Raw genomic sequence first — 24,621 nt, forward strand, 5'->3', positions numbered from 1 at the left:
TTAGTGAAAGTCACATAGTATGTAGTGTGTTCATTAGACCTCATCAACAAACAATAGCCAAAGATCAGTTTACCAATAATGACTTACCAAGGAAAGTTTCTAGGCCTGACAACTATGGAAAACTTTACATGATTTAAAAGAGATGAAAAACAGGGTTAAATTAGAAACCAGGGTATTTATAATTAATTCCATCACTATCGTGGACCAATCCTTGCTTTGTTAAATGTGGACCATCAGCAGTACTAAAATGAATCAGGGTTTCCCTCCGAGGCCTCCCACTTGCAGTTGGCCTTGTTGCCTGACTGCAGTATCATTGGTTATATGGTTCATACTTGAGATTCTTCAGCAACCTTACTATTCTCAGTTCAATGACTACATTCTGCAGAAGCTGGATGACATTTACATTTTTAAGAGCATCTCGTGAACAAATTTGCATGATAACACCTAATTGCCCCCATAACCTCATGAGTAAAGATTTTAACGTTATCTTCCAAAGTGTTTTTACTGTAATTAGTAACCAAACAATTCTGAGACATGAAAAGTAACTCATAGTGCTGCTTTTCCTTGCAAAGACATTTTGGCGGTCTGAGCTGTTCCGTCTACTACTTCCACGCTATCTGCATCTCCTGTTATAGAGCACTTTTTCAGAAATATTTTTTGAAAATTTTTATTAACTTAGTATTTAATTTCAATTAGCACACTCATTTGAAGACGAAAAACTGTGCAAAATAATATTGATTCCTTTAAAAACGAAATCTGCTCTACAGATGATGGAAAAAGTAATAAAAATGTAAATTGTAATGAAATATCCTAAAGTTTAATTTATTTGACCATTAAAATTGGCCCTTAAATTAGCTGCTTAAGAGTGAAATCCAACTGCTAGTTTGCATGCTGAATGTACAAAAAGCCCAAACAATAATTGCTCATCCAGAGTTTTGTTATAAACAATCTATTTTTAGCTAAAATACTTACGAAGTACCTCGCATGTTAAGAGGGAAACATATGTTTATACTTACTTTACTAAACAAGATAGGTTTTATAGTACATATTCATTTATTTAGGTTCATTTAGGTTGTAAATATTTGAGATTTAAGTAAGTATTATGCGGCTGACATGTTCCCAGGTACTGTACTTGCAAGCCATCACTTACAGCTTTTTCCAGTGGTGCCCTATAAACCTGAAATATACTTCAATGTTAAAGATGAGTTGTGGGAATTCTCTGGAAGAAAGCAAACTCAAAGGCCTGAAAAACTGTATCTTTTCTTCAATTCAATCAATCAATTACAAGGACACTCTACTTTTTTTTTCTTCTCCTTTGATAAAGAACACTACATACATCACAAAGTGACATCACTTCAAAAGTACAGCAGCATTACATTAAACCCTCAGTGATGCCTCCTTCCAGCTACCAGAAACTTAATGTTTGAGGAAAAACCCCGGAACTCTCAACTGTCTTCATAACTGAGCAAATGAAGGAAGAGGAGGTTGAGTCATCCATAAATTCATTTACGCACAAATATAATGCATCAGCAAACAAACCCAAGGTTTACATTTTATTTCTGCCTCTTTTTATTGTTTTATTAAATAAAATTTTAACAGATGTAATTTACTGAATACTGTTAAGACATACAGCAGAGGAAAACCAGCATTTAAATAGTTGCATTTCACTGTACTTACAAAAATGAGGTAGCTACTCATGCTCATATGAACCTCACTGAATTATACCTTCAGAAGAATCTTTATTCATAAAAACACCAAGCACTTTCATTAGAATTTCCTGGGATAAAAATCAGGAAAGTTTTATGTACTTTCTCTCCATTTGGCCCCTACCTGTTGTATATTTACATTTTTAAAAAGAAACAGAACTAGACTTCTAGACAGACTTCCTAGTCAGTAAGTAGCAATCTAGCTGAGAACACAAAGACAATTCAAAGGTACTCTGAAATTTTTGTTGTTAAAAGGAAAATTGCAAAATACTTGCGGTTTGTAGAACAGATACTAAATAAACTACACTCCCAATTTTTACCCTAATAAAAGCTCAGCAGAAGTATATGGTAGTACCTAATCCAAAATATAAAATAATTTGAGAACAGCTATGTCGAATTTCACATCAGGTCTTTTCTGCATGGAGGATGAATTAAAAAAAACAAAAACAAAACAGAGAGGAACGTAAGAACAGTGGCATCTTAGACTTAAAACAACAGGATTTACATTCTCTTAATGTAGCCTGACACTTTTATTTTGGTTGCTACCTGAAGACAAACTGCAGCACACACTGACTCATTTTGAAATGCCAGATTATTCAGCAGCTTGTTTTCATTTCACGTGTGTACAACTTCAGCTATCTCTACTTTTTTCTCTCCAACCTTGACCCATGTTTTTAACACACTGAATATCCAAATCCTGATGGCAACAAGGATGAAGATACTTTCTCTCCATAGCACTAAAGTAAATTTAAAATACGATATTCAAATAATTTAAAATATATATTCAGTCTGAAAACTGTTCTAATGGGCTACAGAGTAAAATTTTCAATCAAATGATTCCATGTCCATGCACAAAAACAGCTTCCCTCCTACTTGCACTTTACATAGTAAAATAAAACTAGGTAGTTTGGAGAATCCTGCTCACGTATGAAACTTGCCCAAAACTAAGACTGCTGTACATTACAGATTTCAGCAAAATAACTATTATAATATGAGAAGCTATTTATTTTTGTAATGTTTTTTAAATACAGATCTTCTCAGAACTTAGTGACAGTTTTAAAGTCTGCGGCTTCCTGTACTTGCTCCCCATAGTAGAATCCTGGGGGGAAAACCATGCACTGGATAATAATGTGGGATAAGGGGGGGGGGGAGGGGGGGGGAGAAAAAAAAAAGACAGACAAGCAAAGAGCAAATATTTCAGATATATTTAACTGCACTGCAATTTTAATGCAGTATGGATGAATCAGATCCTTAGTTCTAGCTTTCTAAAATCCCCTTCTCATTCTTAGGAGCTACAGATTCACTTTTGCAGCTCCTGCTGAAATGCCATTTCCAAACGCACTCTGTAAAAGCTCACATAATTCTTCTGCAGTACTTTCATCACATCTGAACACACAGCATATCTAATACTGAGTTAATAGCAAAAAGATCTCAAAATGAATCAGCTACCATACTGCAAGAATTTTATGGCTACTTGTAAGTTGTAGGAATATATATTTCTGTTAGAAGCATCTACCTTCATCTGTATCTGATATTACAACTTTCATAAAGTATACAGGTCCCATGATACCAATACTGGAAAATTCTCCTCAGTCTCCAAAATTTAGATAGCACAAGCCCCAGGAAATAATCAGCAAGTTTTAGAGTTATTTCCCCAACAATTTATAAATTTACTGTGAGGTTTTTGCAATACTATTTGCCTACAGGAAATTTTCACTGCATTTAGAACCACGAAGCATGGCAACACTAGCTTTGACACTTAACATCCACCCACACAAAGCGCACATTTTCAAGTGCAACACTTTCTTTCTTAAAACACCATGTTCTAACACGCAGTTTAGCCTTTCCTGTAGTTCTGCCACAAGAATATCTTCTGCGGCAGCATTATTTCTCATGGGGTTCAATAATCCAGATACAAATCTTTAAAAGTGGAGTTAAAAGGGGATTTCAGTTAGGAAGAATGCCAAGAACATCTCACACATCACCTATCCTTAATTTGCCACTTTGCCCACTGCTATTAGCATATTCAAAACTGTGGATATATTTTGACTTAAGAGAACATGTATTACCTTGAAGTTACTTTTCTGGTTCATGCAAGGTACCTTAACAAGGTAAATGGCTTTGGGGATCTTCCCCCACATATATGACTGCAAGTACTTCCCAGTATCCTCCTACTTTAACACAGTCTTATTTGGTGACCAGCTAGTTTTACTGACACTTCCTGTAATGTCAACATAAACTAAACACTTCTTAAACAAACAAACAATGCTCTTCCCAAGGCATATTGCTAATTTGTAGCATGGAAAATTCTAGCACATAAAAAGAAAATTTTTCTATCAGCTGAGATTCACTTTAAATTACTTTCTACTCTCTGGTGCAGAGAAGCCTCTCCTTTTAGTCTGTAGAAACAACAGGTGGTAAACAACTGGGCAGTTCTTTTGACAGTATTTCATTTACCAATTCAGTTATTTTGAGACACATAGAACTGATAATATACATTCCCTAATTTAAATTATATGTTCTCCTGCTGTTCTTTGTTCTGGTCTGTAATTGCTATGTAACAATGGGAATATGAAACTCATTATTATCAAATATCAAAGGCCTCCTAGGAGGGGCTGATTCTTTGTCCGCTTTGTGTAACAGTTTGAAAAGTCCCGTTCCGATATTCATCGGAATTCCCATGATGATGCATTCAGACACACCTACGGGGAAAGAAAAGAAGTTGAAATATCTGAAAAGTAAAGATTTTCAAAACTATTTTCATTTGCCCACTTTATATACATTGCCCTATCAAATCTCCTCAAACCTCACACGTACAGACCAACATCTCTACGATGTTATGGTCATCAGAATGTTAGATCAATACATCATACAATCAGTGTTATTTAAATTTTGGACTTAGGAAAAAACAATGTAACTTAAACACTTTATCTACCAATGAAATCACATCAGAATGTTTGTCTTTGGAGAAGACACATTCTACCTATTACCACCTGCAGAAGTCGCAGGACAAAGTTATTTTATGTTCCTTCTCTGACTCAACACAAAGACTTTAGTCAAATTTGGCCAAGTTCCCCTGAAACTCCTGTAGTTTAACAGTGAAGGAGGAGTACTTACAGCTTTAGTTTTACTAATCTGTTTTGTTTTTTTTTTTTAAACACTCGTGGTTCAAAAAATGCTTATTTTGAATGTATGAGTATACGTATTTAATCTGTGCCAATTATTTTTGATAGCTATAATATTTTTTGCACCAATGTGCTGACATACAGTTATATTCCAGATCTACTTACCTATAGTGCTTTTCCAGAGAATTTGTGTTCTTATAAAACATTGTAACTACTAATTAAGAAACCAGTGTTTTTGTCTCTGCATGTTGTTATGATCCAAATGATACTTTCACATATTCTCAGGGGTATGAGCATGTTTATATCCTTCATATAAACATTTTATAAAATGTTCTAAATCTATAAGCAATAAAAAAACTGTACATTTGAATGCACATCCTAAAATAAAAATAAGTTTTCTGAAAACTTTGGCAGGGTTTCATAATTTCAGTTTAAGAAATGTATGAGAAGATACAATATTTTTGTTCTTAGACCATTGCTGCATTTCCACTGCATGCTTTCCTACATTAAGCCCTTAAAAATATGGTGCATAATATGAATTATTAAAAAGTTACCTACCATATACTTACACCCACTATTTTATACAGCCCCTATAACACCCTATAAAGCAAACTATAAACACCTCTCTAACACTTAATGAAATAAAACTTCATAATAAAACTAGGTCTGCACAATAACCTTTCAAGCTGAGCCAATCTCTGAACCAGTGGAAAGGGCATTTGGATTCTGAGAATCCTTCTCTCCTACCAATGCTTCCATCTCTCCTTCCACCTCAGGAAACAGATGCATACAACGACAAGCCCTTCCTTATCACCTCCCTTTTTACCTCATGGACAAAGTAACAGCTTGCAGCACCTAGCGCTGCTCAGGTAGAGCAGGAAACGTTTGGACAGGGCATGCTGCTGTAACAACCAGTACATAACGATGTATCTGCTCACACTAATGTGCACTACGAACCGATGACAATCATTTCAGATGGGTGGGGGCAGTGCAGTTGATGAGGGCAGAAAAACTGCCAGGACAGTACACTCTGCTCTAATGACCATCTCCAGACTCCTTCAGTGCGATTTCTCATAACGCTACCAGTCACAATCTATCGCAGATCTAAGCAGCTGGCTGACAGCTATGAACTGCTGCTGTCGCTTTCAGCTGGAAGAAGCTAGGTAGAGACACAGCCAGTCTTACTGCTCATATTGCAAACAGCATGCATTTTTGACATCTCCCTCCTGGGGCACCTCTTCATAAATGAAGGTCACAGCGATGATCTGTAGCTCTCAGCTCCCACTTTTCAGTTAGAAATGAGAATACTGTTGACTGTTCTTTGGAAAGGGGACAGAAAGGTAAATGGGCTGCATCTCCCACAGACAGCCTGTCCTGCTGAACCTGCTGATGCTGCTTCTACAGTGGAGGTGGCTGGAACTGGATGCATTCCTCAGCCACTCTGCCCATGGGGAGCTGGCAGCAGCACGAAAACGCTTGTCTTTATGTTGGTACAGGAGGAATTAGATGTACCCCATTTTCTCAGGGGAAAAAAAAAAGACATCTTACAAGACGAAAGGGATTCAAAGGCCACATCCACACATTCTGGAGAAGCACTGATTTGAGATGCCATTTAATTCAGCACCTATAGTTGATTTTGGGCTCAATTTTCTTGGCAGAGCTTATAAGCTTTTCCTGCTCTGGAGATGCAACAATGTGAGCACGTAACAGTCTCTTTTCCTGGCAATTCAAAGGGATAACCAGGGATGCCCAGGTCAAGCAGCTGCACAGCAGTTTTTCTTAAAAGTAAGCCAGTATCATCTCTTCAATTTTGGAAGACGGTCAACAATTTTCTGTTCTGTCCAATTCATTCCCTCATTTGAGCTAAGACATTAATATAGAGGACAACATAAAAAGATCTTCGGTTTTCACATTATGCAAAACAAGATTTTACCACCTCAGAGGGGACTTTGAGAAAACATTTTCCTTTCCTTACTGTTCAGGATGGAATCAGTCCGCCATAGGACCTTTGCTTTAACAACACAGGCAGAATAATAAAAACAAACATTAATAAAATCTCACTCACGTGGAAGACTGGACAGCCAGAAAGTGGAAGAGTTCTTAAAATACAGAAATACTGTATTTCTGTATACAGAAATAAAGAAATACTTTCTTTAGTAAAACAAAGGTTTCTACCAGATTCCTGCTATTCAGAATATATTCTGTCCACAGCACATTAAATAAATTTGATTGCATTTTTAAGATCGCCTAGAAAAAAACACATAAACTAATAAATTTTAACATACTATGTTATAGTATTTTTATACTTCAGTAGCACCCAGAAAATCCAAAGGGGCAATTACACCTCCAGGATGGTAGGCCTTACATAAACCTACGCTGAAGAGAATGAAACCTGCCTGCCTTCTCCTTTTCTGTTTAATCTACTACAGACTTGTTAACAAACCATCCCAACAGATGTGTAATATAAAGGAGAATTAAATCTGTGAAGAATGGGGGAAAGGAGAGGAAAAAGGAGAAAAAATTTCAGTTCCAAATATTAGAGTACACAGCAGAAATTCAAAATCAAGAGAAAGAATAACAAAACTCAACTATTCAAACTAAGACACAAGCGATGATGTTCTGTTTGTCTGCATGCATGTGTGCGTGTGTGCTCATGTAATAAATATGCATTTTAAATTCCAATTAGTTTATTTCATTAATTCAGTGAGATGAAGATTCAGTGGATATTAATGAAGTAATCTTTAACACTCAAAAACAAATATATTTCAAAAGAAATTCAGAAGATGATCTTCTCTGTTCTGCTAATGAATACCCTCGATAAATAGGAGTTCTAATTTAAAAAAAAAAAAAAATTACCTCTTTGGATCAGAACTGAAGAGGTCAAGGCTTCTGCCTTCCTGTACTTTCTAGTTACAGTTGATGAACTCATGTAAGCTATCGTCATGCAGGGTACCACAGTCAGCTACACTACCTGAAAAGTAAATGTCTTCCAGCTTCTTAGTAGGAATTAAAAGGAAACCTAAATAGTGAATGAGGTACTAGCTTCCCCAATGAGCTCTACGTGTTGAAGATAAACAAATCTTTGCAGTGCAAAAAAAGTACTGATTTCAGCAAATAAATCAAGAACGGGACAAATTTCCTGGTATTTCACCTAATGAAAAGGAAAGAAGAAGAAAATACAGATTGGTCAAAATCTACTTAAGAAATGTAAGACAGATGCCCATCTGACTTCAAGACCTCTGATCGACAGTGGAAGGCAATCTGTAGAGAAACATCTATCAGACTTCTAGGATCAAGTATGGACCAGCCTCAGTCCTAACGTTTTTGACGCACAAGTGGAACAGAAAGCTTAGCAAAGGGCTTTAAACGGTTTTACAGCTGCTGAATAAGGAACACAAGCTGCAACAGAATTTGCAATACCTACCACAAACAGAATCCTTCTGTCCAAAGTAGGCAGCATCAAAGAGATGATCTGCAGTCTTTTCAAAAGAAGCCAGCATCAAAACACTTTCCTTCATTTTTGCCAGTCCAAACCTAGTAATGCCCAGCACTTCACCCTTGATTGATGAAGAAACCCAGAGAAAGACTGTCATGATAGTGGATGGAGGTCAGTTTTACTTGCTAAAGAAATAACGTAAGTGGACAGCAGAAATGCAGTGTTTGTTTTAAAAAAAAAAATGAAAAAAAGAGTAGTAAATAAAAAGGTTAGTATACTTCCTAATACGCTGCTTCACAATTAAACATCGTGAAGGTTAATAGTTTGGTAGTTATCAACATTTAAATAAAACAGAAGCAATTATTTGTAAACTACAGAACCTGCCATAGACTGTTAAGAGATTGCTTTTGAAACAAGAATATTGGAACAAATGAAAGACACATGAACAAGAGAGAAAACACACAGTCATAAATCAGTTGCTGAGCTACAAACTGCTGTGGTGTCTCAGACCAGTGCTATAAAAGCACTTTGCTGAAGCTACTGCCTATTGTCCTGATAAAGCTGACTTCAGCTGCCAGGAGATTAGACAAAAGATTTAAAACTTTGGTTTTTCACGCTCCAAAAAAAATACTTCACTTTTCAACTAACTTGGTGTATTTCTGCCTCTGTCTCTACCACATGTCCTGATTGTAACAGACTCTACGCAGTTTTGAGGCCCACGTTAGAAGTACAGACAAAAGAAAGCACACTAGGAACCCAGAAGTGTGAAACACTGCACTCTGCTGCTCTTTTCCACCATTGTGCAGCAGCTCAGCACAGCCAGACCCAGGGATTGCTGCAGCTCAGTACAACAAAGCTCTACAGTTTTGGGAGAAGCCAGAATTCCTTAGTCCATTTTACCCAAATTAAACCCTTGCACTCTGGCAACCAACAGTGTAAAAACTGACTTCACTAAGTCAAATATATTTAAATTATATGTTCAAATATATCAAAAACATATTGGATGGTAAGGATAAAAATCAATCAATAAAGAGCAGATATGATTCTCATATTAACAAGTTCTGGAAGATTGTTCATAATCTACATGAAATCTGATTCTACTCGTAAAGCCTGTATCCTTTGATCCTTCTACACAGTGCAGCTGCTATGAACCACACCTCATGTGGTTTTGTGCATGACAAGCCTTGAGTCGCACGTGTGGCTACCCGCACAGTTCATCCCACGATTTTTAGGCTTCAGGTTTCCAAGGTGAAATTATGATGCCCTACTCCCTAGATCAACTTTTTCCAATCAAAACAGATCTACTTTTTCAAGAACTAGATTAATTAACCATTTTGTTTGATATACAAGCAACAATATTTGGATAGTATAACATACAGTTCTTTCCACCTATAACTCATTCCCATCGTCCTAGCTGACTCCTATTCTTCCCAAATGTAGTAAGATTAATTTGAATTAATTTCCCAATGCAGCATCGGGAAAAAGCATAGTACAAACCTTGTATGTCATTAGATCAGACAGCAGCATAACATGTCTCCTGTCAATGCTCATACCATGGTTCACCATTGTATACTGAATCTCATTGATTATGGTGGTTCGAGCAGCTTCAATTCCTAACGTCTTCTCTACCTAGAAGAAAGATTTTATTGGATTAATAGCAAACCAAATGCTTGGAGCAAATATGTTTCTGGAGCAAATATTATCTGACATCAGTAGAACACAGGTTCCATTGCTACCATTTTGTATTTCTCAGTTTTCAAAATATTTTCAGAAAAGGCTTCTTAGAAGTGAATAGTGCTGCCAGCAGAATTATTCTCTTCTGTTAATACATTCTGACAACTGCTACTGAAATCAGGCTTGATCAGCTATAAATTGCTGCATCTGAACACAAACAAGCACTTGTAAGAAAGGCACTACAGGGAAAAAAACATAGTATCCATTTGAACACTTACCTCATAAGTGTTGTTAGAGGACGTCTTCGTTCCTTTCACTCCATGAGTAGCCATAACAGCTCGCAGGTTATCACCTTCAACTAGAAGTTTGTATTTTTCCTTACCACTTTGTTCATCAATATGAATGACAGCTCGAGAAACCTCTGGTATACCTTGCACTACGACCTTCACAAAACAAAAGCCTGAATAACTTTGATTTGTAGAGTGATGTAGTACATAAAAGATAAAGTAAACCCTATCAGCATTCAAGCTTATTTAGAAGCTCCAGTCTCTGGAGTAGATGGTGATTTAAAATAAATGCAAGACCAGATGTTACACTCTTAAATACATTACTGCACGTGACGTTCACTTTATACCATTAGCCTTACTCGCTACCTGCATTTTATGTCAAAGAGTCTCAAACTCAGACCTGGATGCCTGAATGGTGGGCTCACACAATTGAAAGGGCACCCTGTCAATAATAAGGTGCACTAACTGGCATTTTTAAAATCCAGAGCAGACAGTCTCCTCACACATAGCGCAAAATAGGCCAGATACTGTCACGTAGTCCAGCTCTAGATGCAAATGAAGAAGATGCAACTATTCCATACTTTCACAAGAAGTGCTGTTTTTGGAATGCTTCAGTGAACTCTGTAATGAAAATACCAAGGCTTCAATTTTATTTATGAAGATTAGTAATGGGGGCTTAGTTTGAGCTGTAAAGCAGTGCCAATTAAATCACAAAGTTCTGGACTCAGGCTCCATTGTATATACTGACAAGAAATATTCCATCTGCCCATCGCAGAGCCCCAAATTATTCTTACTGCTTATCTCCCAAAAAACATGAGACAAAGCCTTTGCTTTTACCTTTGGCAGTTCTTCCTTCAGGGACTGCAATACATAATACATTGAACTCTTGCTATTTTCACGAGGGGTCACACATACAACTGCCTCTCCATGGACAGCAACATCCCCAGGTTTCACTCTCAGTTTAGATATGCAAATAGAGTAGCGCACAGTCTCCGCATTCACCTGTGGCAAAAATTAGTCAAACATCAGAATATCTCTCAAAATATTTAAGTCTGCTCAAAAAAATGTAGCAGTTAGATTTCTGCCCTGACTCTCAACAGGGCATCAAGAAGTGGAATGTAGAAAAATAAACAAAGGTTTGCAGATGATTACTCTAAGTTACACACACAATACTGTCTTGTGTGGAGGGTACATACAGACCTGTATGTTCCTAACCGACAGACAGAGATGGCATCTTCCTTGTATTTAGAAAGACACCAAGAAATAAATTTATGTTCTCATTTCCAAATAGAGCAAAAACTATCCACTTAAGAAGAAGAAGAAAAATACATCTCGGTGTGATGTAGCCACAGGATATGCTTCATTCACTTTCTATTTTTCACTTCCATTAGTCTGATTTTGGTTCCTGAAAAAGAACCAAGAGACCCTTTGGAATTTTCCCAAAGCATATTCTGAATACAGACTGAACAACTCACCTCTAATCTCAATAGTCTGATGCGCTCCAGAGAGAGCTTGACCAGGATGAAACAATCATCAGGAAGAAACACTTCTTCAATATACTCTGAAATCTTTAAGAGATAAAGATGAAATAGTTAGCCTGAGAGAATGGCTAAGATGTCCTAGAGCAATAGGTTAAAATGCAATTTAGGGCATTTAAGCCATTAGTAGTAATACGATTTTTCCTACCTCTCCTAATAACGTTTTCTCAATTCTTCCTTTAACCAAACGGGCAAAATCAGGATCATCATCTTTGTCCAACTGTGCTGTTATAATAGGCGTGCTACAGAGAATAAACACACATAAGAAAACAGAGTTGTGAAACTGCTAAGCTAGACTACAAGTGGCAATCTGTATTACAGCCAGGCTTATGAAATCTATCACATTATCTAGGGTAGTATTAACTGAGATAGAAAGACATTCGGCTTCCTCAGGTACATTTAAGAAAATTATTCTCCAGGTACTTCAGGCTAGCAAAAACAGTAAAAATAAGCAAACACACAAGAGATGATAATAATACAGTAACTGGTAATTTTGATGGCTTACACAACTCCAGTAGTAATTTGATTTTCAAAAAAAAAAAAAAAAGTCCGTTTTCTGGCCCTAAATCATTACTTCATGACAATAAATTTTCAATAAATTTTTCTTGTTTGGGTATTTAACGGATTCAATGCTGCTTCTAGCATATTACTGATAACAGAAAAATGCTATCACATATTGCAAATTTATCAATCAGGTTTCACTTAAGCAAAGGAAAAAATATCAATATTAGTACCTAATTGCCTTCGAAGCATTAATAATTTCTTTGATTCTTGGCACACCCAAAGTAATGTTCATTGAAGCGACACCAGCAAAATGGAAAGTCTTCAGAGTCATTTGTGTGCCAGGCTCACCAATACTTTGTGCACAAAGAGCTCCTACTGCAGAACCCGGCTCCATCTGTGCCCTGAGAAGGAAATCCTCGTAAAAAACATAGCAAGAGACATGGAACTCAATCAGGCATAAAATCCTAAACAAGTAGAGACAAAAACTATTCTGGAAGATATAAGAGGAATTTGTTAACTTTTTTTTTTTTTTTTAAACTAACAAAAAACAGGAGAGAGTCAACAGGTTAAAAGGTCACTGATCTCATGCAAGGTGAGAGGATGCCCTGTCATACAGACATTCAACAGCCCTGGTATAACATCCGTAACAGAAAATATGAAATGCTTCTCCTCCTCCTAAACATCAAGCAGTAGATGCAAAATTTCCCAATCAGGGAATTGCATACTCTAATGCTTTCACAACTCCCATTTAAGTGTTTAGGAAGGAGAGATCTTTATTAAGTCTTCTTTAAGAAATTATTGTGCAGATAACTTTTTAAAATGAGAGCAAAATCCAGATATTAATGCTTTATTGTTTTCAGCTTATTCAAAGGCCTGTACCAATGACCTACTTTCCCTCCAACTATGCACGTAATGGGACCATTTCTATGTTTGACCCTTTCTAAAACTTACAGGCTTTGAGAACTGGTTATCTTTACAGGACAGAAAATGAAGACCATTGCACTATGCAATCTGAAAAGGAGTCTCCGAGGGGAAATTTACATCCTCCCCTAAAATTCTGTTCACATCCCGGAGTCAACATTCTTAAACTTGCAAAAAGTGCAAAATGATCATCTTTTCTAGAGTAAATACAGCTTCTAGAACTTACAAGACAATACCACTTCCTAAATCAATCTAACCTGTAGTAGCATCTCGCATTTTCCTTGATGAACCCTTATCAAGTAAAAATGCTATTTAATAGCGTTTAGCTTGTAACATCTGATGGAATTAATTCTGAGTGACTGCAAAACAGAACTATTAGAGGTTATTGTTTTCACTACTGTTTGGAGATCCTCTGTCATTCACTCATGCTTTATCTATCCCCAAATTGCTGCAATCTCAGAGACTTCTGTTCCTAGTAAAATAACAGCAGCCTATAAAACAAAAGCATGCAGCACAGCAATAACATCCTCTCCAAAAGGTACCATGTTTCAGCTGTCAGACCAGCATCAGTCACTACACGTCAGCATAATATAATATGTTAAAATGACATACAGCTGTAAAATAGACATTCCATGTTTAAGAATACGTAAGAGAAACATAAGCTAGGAATCCTACTACCTGAAAGCAAAACCTGGTAATAGCGTAAAGAATTTAATATATACCTCAAGTTTCTAGAAAAGGAAACCACCCTAACAACTAATTGATGCAGGCGAGCGTGAGGCCACAAAAGGGCTGTCACCAACAGCTGTATGCCAATAAACAAATCCCAGGAGACTCAGGACCTTCTTTAAGTAAATGAAACAACTCTCAATGGACAGTGTAGAGATGAAACCTCTCATACTAATGCTGTCTTGTTACAGGCCAGGAAAAACAACCAAAAAACCCTAGAGGCAGGTAACAGATTCAAGAACACATTAGCAAAAAGCATGACATAACTCTTCACAGATTTAGATCAAGATTAACCACCGAGGTTGTTACGGATTCAAAACTGCTCCAGTTCAAGCATTATTCCACATGGACTCTTTGGAGGGGGGAACAATCTGCTGCAAGGAGGGGAGGAAAGTAACATGTCTACATATACATTTACGAATATTAGCATTTAAACAATATCCTCATTCATTTTGAATTCTAGCACTTTTCGTTTCCAACTGGAACCCACTGTCCAAATGCCATTTATGGATTTAACTAAATAAGTAGTAGCTATAGAAGAAAACTTTGCTGACAGATATGACTATTACTGTTTCAGAAGGAAAGTGCCTCAGCACAAGCAGATAACTTTTCATGCTCAAGTGTCCTGAAACAAGAACTTCAGAAATACAAAACATTTTTTTCCTGCAATATAAAAGGGAACCAATTAAATTAGGAAAGGAAATCAATTTCTTCTAATGAAAGCATCTGATTAGGACTCAAGACAGATGAAAATCCCAGCTCTGTCAAACCCTTAAAACTGTCATACAGCACTTAACTCTGTGTCTCAACATCCCCACCTGCAGATGGCAATGCTTTTTTTGTTGTTGTTGTTTTCTAGTCATTCATCTGCCTATGTCTTACAATTTACATCTTTGGGGTCAATTGTTTCTTATTCTTTATTTGTACTGTATCCACAATGGAACCAATATTCACCTAGTAAAAATAGCAAAATACTCTGCTTTAAGTTACTGCCAGATAGCAAACAAAGCGGCAAATACTAAATCGGTTTTGAAAAGAAAAAAAAAGAGAGAGAAAGAGGGGGAGAGAGAAAGCAACAGGCCAAATACTTACCTCATATATTTGTCCCTACAAGTCTCTAGAAACTTCTCTAGTTGTGTTGGAGTAATCCTATCCAACTGATACAAAACTCGTGGCTGCAAAAGACACCACAGTTAGAAATGCGAGAGCTTAAGAAGATCTGCAATAACTGCATAGTTACCCCAGTGAAACTAGTTACCTCAGTTGTGCCATTGTCATTAATGCCATATTTGTCCCTAGTCTTTTTTATCTTCTCGGAAACACCTTTGATGAATTTTTTAATTTCCTGAAATTAAATAAAACAAAGGTCAGCAAAGACATGTTTTTCATACTGAAATCTTCAACAGTAAGTTACTTGCTTATAGATCCAAAAGATATACTTACAATAATAAATTAACAATGAATAACATGAAGAGAAAGACATCAAAACTTAGACACAGAGACTAGAATTTAGTAAACCAAATTCAATCCTGTGTAACCACAAATTAGTAGCATTACTTGCAGAATACGGTCTACTCTGCCTGAAAGTATCCTTCCTGAGCGCACACTGAAAACTCAGAGATTTGACTTTGGCTGATCATTTTTTCCTAATCACTGACACTTTTCTGACTATCCCACCTCAAAAAACATATGGAAAAAAGGAAAAAAAAAAAAAAGTCAGAATACTTATTCTCTGAGCCTATTGACCCAAACACATTCTCACTCACTCCTCAGTATTCAAATAAGTCAAAGTGGAAAGACTGTGTCAATAGAGGAAGCATATAAAGGATACCTGCTAGATACATTTCAGAGATTCAAGACAATTTATTTGCAGAGGGGAAAAAAAAAAACACCTTAAAATCGCTATGTACATGTCAGAGTCTCTACCTAGCATAGTACAAATAGCAACCCTTTCCATGCTGTGGAGAAGTCTTGTAAATAGTGCACTTAACATGTACTAATATATAAACCAGCCACTCTTCTATTAGGTGTACCCCAAAATAGTTCTAATAGCCTTTACTAAAATGAAAATTGAAATAATACTTTCAGAAAAACTTTAAATATTTCTGTGAAACATCATTCAGGCATTACACTTCAGAAACAGATACGTACTCTAGAGATCGTGAAATATGAGGCCTATGATTAATTCTTCTGTAAAACGGGATTCAATGCAAGTCATTACCACAATATGGACTATCAAAAAACAAAACAAAACAAAGCAAAAGCAAAAGCAAGTAATTCCTGTCTACTTCAGCAATGATTTAAGAACATCTCTACGGAAGAGTGAATAGTTTGATTTTTAGCATGAGTTTAAAACCTTCCCATCCCATTAAGCCTGCTTGCCAACCAGAATGATGACTACAAAGTAGCACCTCTTCTCTACTCATTACGGAGCTCTATCCGATCGCTGCAGTAACTGGGCACTTAAAATTACCTGCAGAATTGAATAAATACCTGAGTGACTGCCTTTTTTAAACTTCACTCATAAATCATTATCTAAACACTGTTCTGAGAATCCTTAGGTTCTCAAAATAATGACATCCTTACTGGTGTTCAAGATGTTTTCAGATAGCTCATTATCTTCCATGAAGGCTAGAACAAAATCCTAACAAAAGGACCGATTACAGAAATGTACTACTGGAATGAATGCTCCAAGTTGTTTCCCATGTGGATGACAACAGATGGCCTTTATATATTTCTGCCCTTTTTGCCCTGCAGTAACTCATAGTGATTCACTATTCTGTCACGGGAAAGATTTTTTCACCCTTAGATATTTGGATATAATAATTTTATTTATTTTCTAAGATAACAGTTGAGTAATAATGTTGAATGAAGGATCAGTCTCTCTACTACTTGTGGAGAAAACATACAAGGTGTATTGCATGGCTTGCAGAAGATCACTCAGAACATCCAGTCAAGAGGAAAAAAACTAGAGATATTTAAAAGCAATTCCATCTGGAAAGGTGCCTCTTTTGCAGGAGACAGGGGCAGAACTTCAGATGTGGTTACTTCAGCTGTCTCCCAGATCACTGAAAAGTTATTTTACATTTTCACCTACTCACATATAATCCAGGGACAGGAATAACAATAATAACAAGCCACAAATCAAAAGAAGTTGTCATACTGGCTACAGAATTAGTAATATGAACAAAGTCCACAACAGGACAGACTCGGAAAAAAACAGTATAGAAGTAGAAATGACACTGTGGTGAACTACTGATTTGTAGACTTTTCCTCATTCACAGTCCATGAGTTTATCCAAACTATGGATTAATTTATGCTACAGACTATAGCTTGCTCTTTGTTGAGCCTGTCTGTCTGTATGGATTTATCATCTTCAGCGCAACACCATCCTCCATGAGCACAGCTGTGTAGCTTCCAGAGCTAGCTCAGGAAATGACAGCTTCTTTCATGCAGTCCAGACCTATTAAGCTCTTCTATCTGAAGCTGTTTACAAAAAGGTACCAAACCGACTTGGTAAGCTCACGCTCAACATGGACCTTGTCAGCTCCTATATGGCCAACATCAAGTCAAAATAGCACTATTTTGGTCCAGGGTAGAAAGCTTGGTCACTTAGCTGTGTGCATCATATTTCCCAGGACTTAGTTTTGTGGGACAAATTATATAACTGAAGCACTAAGAATCTAGCTTGTACTTAAAAAGCCCACTGAAACCCAGAGTGGTACAGACAGTCCCAAATGATTCAGCAAGAATCAGCTCAAGGCCAGTCAGACTTAGTAGGCCAGCATTAGATATGTCACCACACACTGGCTGTGTGCAAAGCCCGGTAAATGTTTGCACCACACTCCCCAGAACCTATAATCTATCTCAAAAAAATTAAAAGTGTTGGGTTTTTTTTTTTTTTTCCATTCTAAAGGTTTCCAAAGATCTTCCTAATTGAAATAAGAAGAAAAAAAAATTCCCTTCAGCTGTAATTTAATACATTTACACATGCCTGTGCTAAAGCATTAAGTCCTGCTAAAAGCTGTGCCAGTCAACAACCCACTTACTTCATCAGTTGACTTTCCTCCACTGAGGACACAGTACAGGCAGAATGAATGCTACTCTGCTTGAAAAAGGCTATTTAGACATACTGTTTTGACATAGTCGGGACTAGAACGGATAAGCCCATTAGAGTAACATCCCAGCAAAGTAACAACAATAAGCAATATCTCTGTTCTGGAAAGGAAAAGTGGAGGAAGGGATAGGAAAACACTAGGAAAAACATGCTAATATCCCTACAGGTTTAAAGGATAAGTTTTAGAAAGGAAGAAAAGTCACATATCAAAATAAAGCTTCCAGGAACCAAATCCTGAAACTTAATTGTGGGGATTAATTCATGTGTCATGGTTTTCACCATTAAAAATGGACTTAGGCAAACTGTTGTGATGAACACCTAGATTACAATTTAACAAGTAGTAATGTATAATATTCTAATCAGTTACGTTAGCACTATACAAGCATCTTTCGCTAAAAAGCACTAACATCAGTGTTCACACAGTGCACACACATGCTACAGTTACCTCATTATATTTTTCATAACCTGTCTCAGTTAATGTCTTCAAGGATGAAAAGAAAAAAGAAAAGGAAAAAAGAAAATGAAATAATAGCTGATACTGAACAATCAGAAATATAGCTGATTACTGTTAAGATGATGTAGGTATGTCTATGCTTCTGAAGTGAACAGCAGTTATTTAGAGTTTACTGATACAATTTAAAAAGATGTACACCTCAAGAAGAACAGCTTTACCTCTATGCTTTGATACTATTGCATTGCATCTTTTTTCCAGCAACAAAGTTAGAATTACAACATATTTCTAGTATGAGAAAAAAAAAAAAATGTTTTTCAACTCGATTCAAATAGCTGAATTGCTAGTCATTTTCATACAGAGCTGCTTACTGGTTTTGTCACTTTCTGCTCTGAGGCACTGATCTATTAAACCAACTCTTCAAAAGCAGGTTACTGAATTCATAGTGTTGTCATCACCTCCAGAAATCAGAAGGGACATCAAGGTCCACAGGCAGGTTAATTCTACTGTTTTTAATCACCATCTCCAAAATTAGCCAAGCGTGGCTCCTAACCTATACACTAAACTTATTTAATGCTCCTCTAAATAAATTGACTTTTACAATTCAAACTGCAAGAAGGCAAAACACTGTCACGTGAACATTCACTCATCCTTAAAAGACCTATGTAATCCCCAGAAGATAAGCCCTATCCAGCAAAGCACTTCACATGACTCAAGAGCTTTTGCCGGGTTAGCATCAAAGAAAAGCAAGGTTAACATATGTAAGGGTATATATGGAATTTTTATTAGAGGAAAAGAAGAAAATGACTAAAAACTGTTACTCAGGAGACAGATAATATCAAAACATATATACAACAAGGCAGTATGAGACTCCGTCCTAGTAGCTTCTCACATACAGTCAATGAGGATTACTTTTTTTCAGCTATCCCAGAGGATGTACATAATTATTGCACCATTTTGCAATGGACATAAATTCCAGTAAGCTATCTCAGATCTGACCAGAGGCATCTTCTACTCAAAAAGAGTAGAAGTAGAGTTCACTAGATTTTTCTCCCATTTCAGAAGCTACTATCGTGAACACGAACAATTTCCACAAGAATAATTCATATTATCATACTAAACTGCTAGCCCTACCTACACTCAAAAAAGTATCCAGAAATATCTCACTGAACAAATTAGTACTGCTGCTACTCATGTAGCAAATTCAGCCATTGCTCCTACAGATTGATGAAATCGATCATTAAAGAAAAATATTTTTAGTTTATTTAATTTCCCTTATTTATAAAGGAAGGTTAATCACAGTGTGAAAAGAAAAGGAGAAAAAGACATTACCTGCAGAAAACTGTCTCGGCAGCAAAGAAATTCATTCTTCTTCATGATGGACTCAGATGTTAATACTAATTCATTTTTACTAAGGGCTGGTTCATTTCGGCATGGATATACAGCCTTAGGGGGAAAAAAATTACTCCACATAAAACATACACACAAAAACTACTTAAGTAAACTGAAGGCGTACACACACACGCACGCACACACACACTTCTAATTCTACCAATTCATTACACTCACAGAGAAATCTGAATGGTCCCTTCAATAAGAAGCTTTTATCTTAGTCAAGGAAAAAAATTAAAACTAGAAATAAATAACACTTACTGAAACATAACAATATGTCCAGAGTTAGTCAACAGTATTTTATACATCTGAGCTAAGAAGCAATCCAACATAAAAAAGCATGCAAGTTTTGGGATTTAATTCGGAATTAATTTGTGTAATGCGAATCCAATCTAGTACCCAACTAAATCAGTAGTAACTGAACTCCCGAATCTGGTACTGGGCCCTAAAACCACATCCAGGCATTGTAGAAAATTGTACTTTTCACATCTCATATACAGTTGAGTTCTGGTTGCCCTGTTCTAAAGTAGTAAAATTCTACAGCTCTTAGCAGCATACACAAGCAGAGAGACTCTGATCAGGATTCCTCCCCCCCCCATCCCCAAAGGCACTTTAAAAATAAATTGTTTAATTAAAACAGTTCTCCACAAAATATGCTACTTCCTCTTCGATGTGCAATAGTCTTCTCAGAATTCTAACAAAGATTTCGGTAATCCTTACTCTGATGTTGTCTAGAACACGCTTGAACTCCAGCGGTTCGTCCTTCCCTTCCATTGCTGCAGGATCCAAGCCATCTCCTCCATAAATAAACTGAATAATGTCACCAGTAGAACTTCTGACAGTCAAATCGTATTGAGAACAAAGATCTTCAAGTGACTTTACCAGCCGCCTCTGAAGAGAAAAAAAGAGGGTTGGGAGGGAACGTAAGGACGGTAAATAGTTTCTTTTTAAAAATAGCTATTGATTGGGATTACAAAAATCTATAGTAACAGGACTTAACAAATAAATGTGATGTCATCATTAGCAGACATGAAAACCTATTTAATTCATACATTATTTATAGCACTTCATTGCATGCTCCCCTGAACAAAAAAGCCAGCAATAGTAAAATTTTAAAACAACTCCACATTTAACAATTCCATAATATAGGATAGGAAAGTTAATGACAAGCTATAAGAACCTATCACAGTTGAAGGCTTCACACAAACAAAAACACCCACCCAGAAGTGTATTTTCAAAGTTCTTCTAACCAGATTTGTTTCCCAAGAGATACTACTTTTCTGTACAGAAGGAAAATGGATCAATTATCATTTTCATTGGTTTAAAAAAAAAAAAAAAAAAAAAAAAAAAGAGAGAGACATTAGAGCTCATCTGCCAAAACTTGTAAATGCTATTTTTGCATCAGTGTTAGCTAGCTACTGGCTCTCACATTGATTAATTGCATCAGGAAACCTCCTGCTACCATCTCCCCTTCTCTGCCTCCCAAAAAAGAGAACATGCTATTAAGCACTACTAGTTAAAATCCTTTTTACTTGAAAGACGGACTCTGTCGTTCTATCAATGCAAAGCAGCTCACTGACGAATATAAATTGTTAATTTTTTTTTTTAAACTGAAGAGGAAAAAGGTAAGATAAAATAAATGCTAAGAGATTTACTAATCCAAATGCCTAGCACTACAATTTTATCTATATGAGGTGAAAGTTGATGAGAGAAAAAGTTTTAGCTATCATTTTTACATACATATGCGTGTGTATATGTACACACACACATATACACACACACAATCCTTTTAATTTGGGGACAGACAGTCAAAGCAGCTAGTCACCCCGACAGAACTGGTTTCCCTCTTTGTAAAACTACTTGCACGTATCTGAATTGTGTTCCCAACCCTATATTGTCTGGGCTTTTTACTGCCTGCTAGCCTGGAAAGAGCACCATACTTAAAAGTCATGGTACATGGATATTACTTAAAATATTACTTAAATGTTTTCACTGAAGTCTTGAGGCTACTTATGGGAGCAAGAAGCTTTGGTGAAGGGATACTTGTTTTTACAGTCGATACAGCCAAAGAATTAACACATCACCGAACATCTTTAGGTCTAAATCCAGGTCTATAGGGCTAGGGGCCTGTTATCTAAAGAGGACAGACACTGAAAGGGAGCTTTAGACAGATTTTTGCCATCCGTATAATCTTTCTTTAAAAAATAAGTCAATGCAAGGATTTACAGGTGTTTTTTTCTTTTTTCTCATTAAAAATGGGGGGGGGGGGGAGAAGTAGTCAAAATAGCATACTCGAAAAAAGCACTTCACAACCTCAATCAGTGCTATGCTGTATGGACCAAACTTCCACCATTCACATGGATTTTGAGAATACACGCTACCTAGCATGTAATTTTCAGCGAGTCCCTAAAACAAGGGCTTTTATCACCCATATTCAAGAAGTAACAGCTTAACACATGCATATTACTTTGCCATTGTCTGATGTGCTTCACAAACCTTGCATATCTACAGGAGAATAGAGCAAATTCAGGTATTTCACATTATAAACTACTCTCCGTTACATAAAAAATGGAAAATAAAATAAAAAAAAAACAAAAAATCCCATGCACTTCATCTTCCTCATCCTATAAAACACGTACCAAAACAAATATCCTCCTTTTGCACAATTGATAATATTCCCATTCCACTGACAATTACCTGCATATATCCAGTTTCAGCAGTTTTTACAGCTGTATCAACCAGACCTTCTCGGCCAGCCATCGTATGGAAGAAAAATTCAGTAGGAGTCAACCCAGAATAGAAGCTATTAGCAACAAAGCCTTTTGCTGCTGGAAGCTACATGGAAGAGTGGAAAAAAGATTTAAATATAGTGTACATCCTGTATGCATGTAACAGGAAAAAAAAAAATACTTTAAACAGCCTAAATTCTTTCGGAAAGTCAGCTGATACATACACAATTAAATATAGAGCAATTGTCTCAGCTTATATTTAGCTTTAAAGTTCAATGTTTATTTTAGTTCTAAATAAAGGCTTCAAAATCCTTGTCTAGTTTTTCCCAAGTTCTCTAATACAAGATTTTACTTCTCTACATTCATGCTTCTGTCCATTCCTTGCAAACACTACACTATCACTTCAGTCTCCCTTAAAGTTGCAAGAATTTAAAGAGTGATATGAACTTCTGCTTTGCAGTAGTAGGGCAAAGGCATAAACAGTGCTGAAGACTAAGGAATCTAGAGAGTATATAAGATAAAGTGGAGTTGCGTACATAACTGATTCATTTGAATGGTTTGCTCTCACCACTGACAAACGGTTCTGGCCAATAAACTTCATGCAGGCATCCATTTAAGTCAAGTAACCAAGTTGTCTACATGATCACATAGAACAATGCTGAAGGCTACAAAGAGGTTCATCTTAGAAGACCATTTTGTGCTGTTATTTAAGAGGCAGTGCTTTTTATATCTGTAACAAAGCTGGAGTTAAAAGTTACAACTTTTTCCTTCTCATATAACCCATGAAGTTTATTTCTCCCTTAATTTACTCAGGGAAGAAAGGGTTTCATGTTACAGAATTCGAAAGTTGAAAATTGGACACGTAGCGACACATGCAAGTGCCATGGCTACCACCGATGGTTGACTAACATGTTCTAATAAGATTGATAGCTAGTACCTAGAACCTTCTCTACTGATAATTAGATTTCAGATACCAGTTTAAAAAAAAAAAAAAGAAAAGATTCACACTGAATTGTATTAACAAGCGCATGACATTCCTCATTGATTCATGCAGAACAGCACTCAGATATCTAACGTTCCAAGTAGCCCATCATATCTATCCTAGCAGAAAAGGAAACAAATCTGGCATATTACACCTGACTAAATATTTCAAAGCCCAACCAACAGCTGTCCTGAAGAGTTTTAGTACACTGAAACAGAACGCAAAGAGAAATTTTAAATAATTATTGCATCAAACATGTGTGAGACTTATTTTAAAATTACTAAGTTAGAAAGGTCTATATCACTGAAATAGCAAAGTTTAGCTGTAAAATTTCAAGGTAATCGAACTTCCTGTGGGAATTCACAACACTGCTGTTAACTCCTGACTCATACTCAAAACACTTTACATTCACTAGATGCGTTCCTTTTCCGTTACAGTGCCGTGACACCACACCCTATCACGTGTCCCTCTTAAAATGGTTTTAACAACCTATTTTACTTTCTTAACAAAATACTGTAAGCGTACAAATTTACCTTAGAATGCTTCTCGAAGTGAGGCAAGGATCTGTTCTCAAATCCATCAGGAACTCGTGATCCACTGATAGCTTGCTGACCTACACAGGCAATCATCTGGGATATATTAATGAAGGAGCCTGAAAAGAAAGACAGAAGGAAAAAAACTCACACTCACAAATGAGGAGTGTCAGTGCTCCTTTAATGACTGAGCTGCCTTCACTTCTATGAAGATCTTCATTTAGCTTTGAAATTCTTCCAAAACGTCTTCTGAATTGCATCAGGTAACCAAGCTTTTCTGTTACTTGTCCTATTCATTTAAGCATTTACTCAGAGACTGACAACAACCAAGTCAGTCTACCACAGAACGAACAACCCTTTTTATTTTTCCTTTGTGTCAGACTTTCATGCCACCAGTATTTGATTAGAGGCCGTACGTTATCTTGTTTTGTGTTATGTATTGTGATTTATACAACCCATGATCCTGACCTACATATTTTGCTTCACGTTTCCTTCAT

At 36.5% G+C, this 24,621-nt stretch overlaps 1 protein-coding gene across 4 annotated transcripts in view; it reads right to left on the bottom strand.

Moving 5' to 3' along the window:
* Positions 1-1,540: 1,540 nt before the first annotated feature.
* The window catches only part of POLR3A (RNA polymerase III subunit A), a 39,095-nt gene continuing 16,014 nt past the window's right edge, over positions 1,541-24,621 (bottom strand). Inside the window, exons 18-32 of one of the 4 annotated variants that reach the window (XR_011142216.1) lie at positions 24,125-24,243; positions 22,578-22,715; positions 20,601-20,771; positions 19,821-19,934; positions 15,179-15,265; positions 15,013-15,095; positions 12,501-12,671; positions 11,915-12,008; positions 11,704-11,796; positions 11,066-11,230; positions 10,220-10,384; positions 9,765-9,896; positions 8,252-8,388; positions 7,688-7,798; positions 4,293-4,408 (exon numbers count right to left, since the gene is read on the bottom strand). Coding sequence is in view for 3 of the 4 variants with exons in the window: in XM_068950520.1 (XP_068806621.1) it covers positions 4,260-4,408; positions 8,256-8,388; positions 9,765-9,896; positions 10,220-10,384; positions 11,066-11,230; positions 11,704-11,796; positions 11,915-12,008; positions 12,501-12,671; positions 15,013-15,095; positions 15,179-15,265; positions 19,821-19,934; positions 20,601-20,771; positions 22,578-22,715; positions 24,125-24,243 (1,814 nt within the window). In the remaining variant the exon portion in view is untranslated. Of the gene's footprint in view, positions 4,409-7,687; positions 7,799-8,251; positions 8,389-9,764; positions 9,897-10,219; positions 10,385-10,664; positions 10,850-11,065; positions 11,231-11,703; positions 11,797-11,914; positions 12,009-12,500; positions 12,672-15,012; positions 15,096-15,178; positions 15,266-19,820; positions 19,935-20,600; positions 20,772-22,577; positions 22,716-24,124; positions 24,244-24,621 lie in introns of those variants that run through there. The other 3 variants (XM_068950520.1, XM_068950523.1, XM_068950521.1) reach the window with 3 other exon arrangements.

The sequence above is a fragment of the Struthio camelus genome, chromosome 7, assembly GCF_040807025.1.
Source record: "Struthio camelus isolate bStrCam1 chromosome 7, bStrCam1.hap1, whole genome shotgun sequence".
In the NCBI taxonomy this organism is placed as follows: domain Eukaryota; kingdom Metazoa; phylum Chordata; class Aves; order Struthioniformes; family Struthionidae; genus Struthio; species Struthio camelus.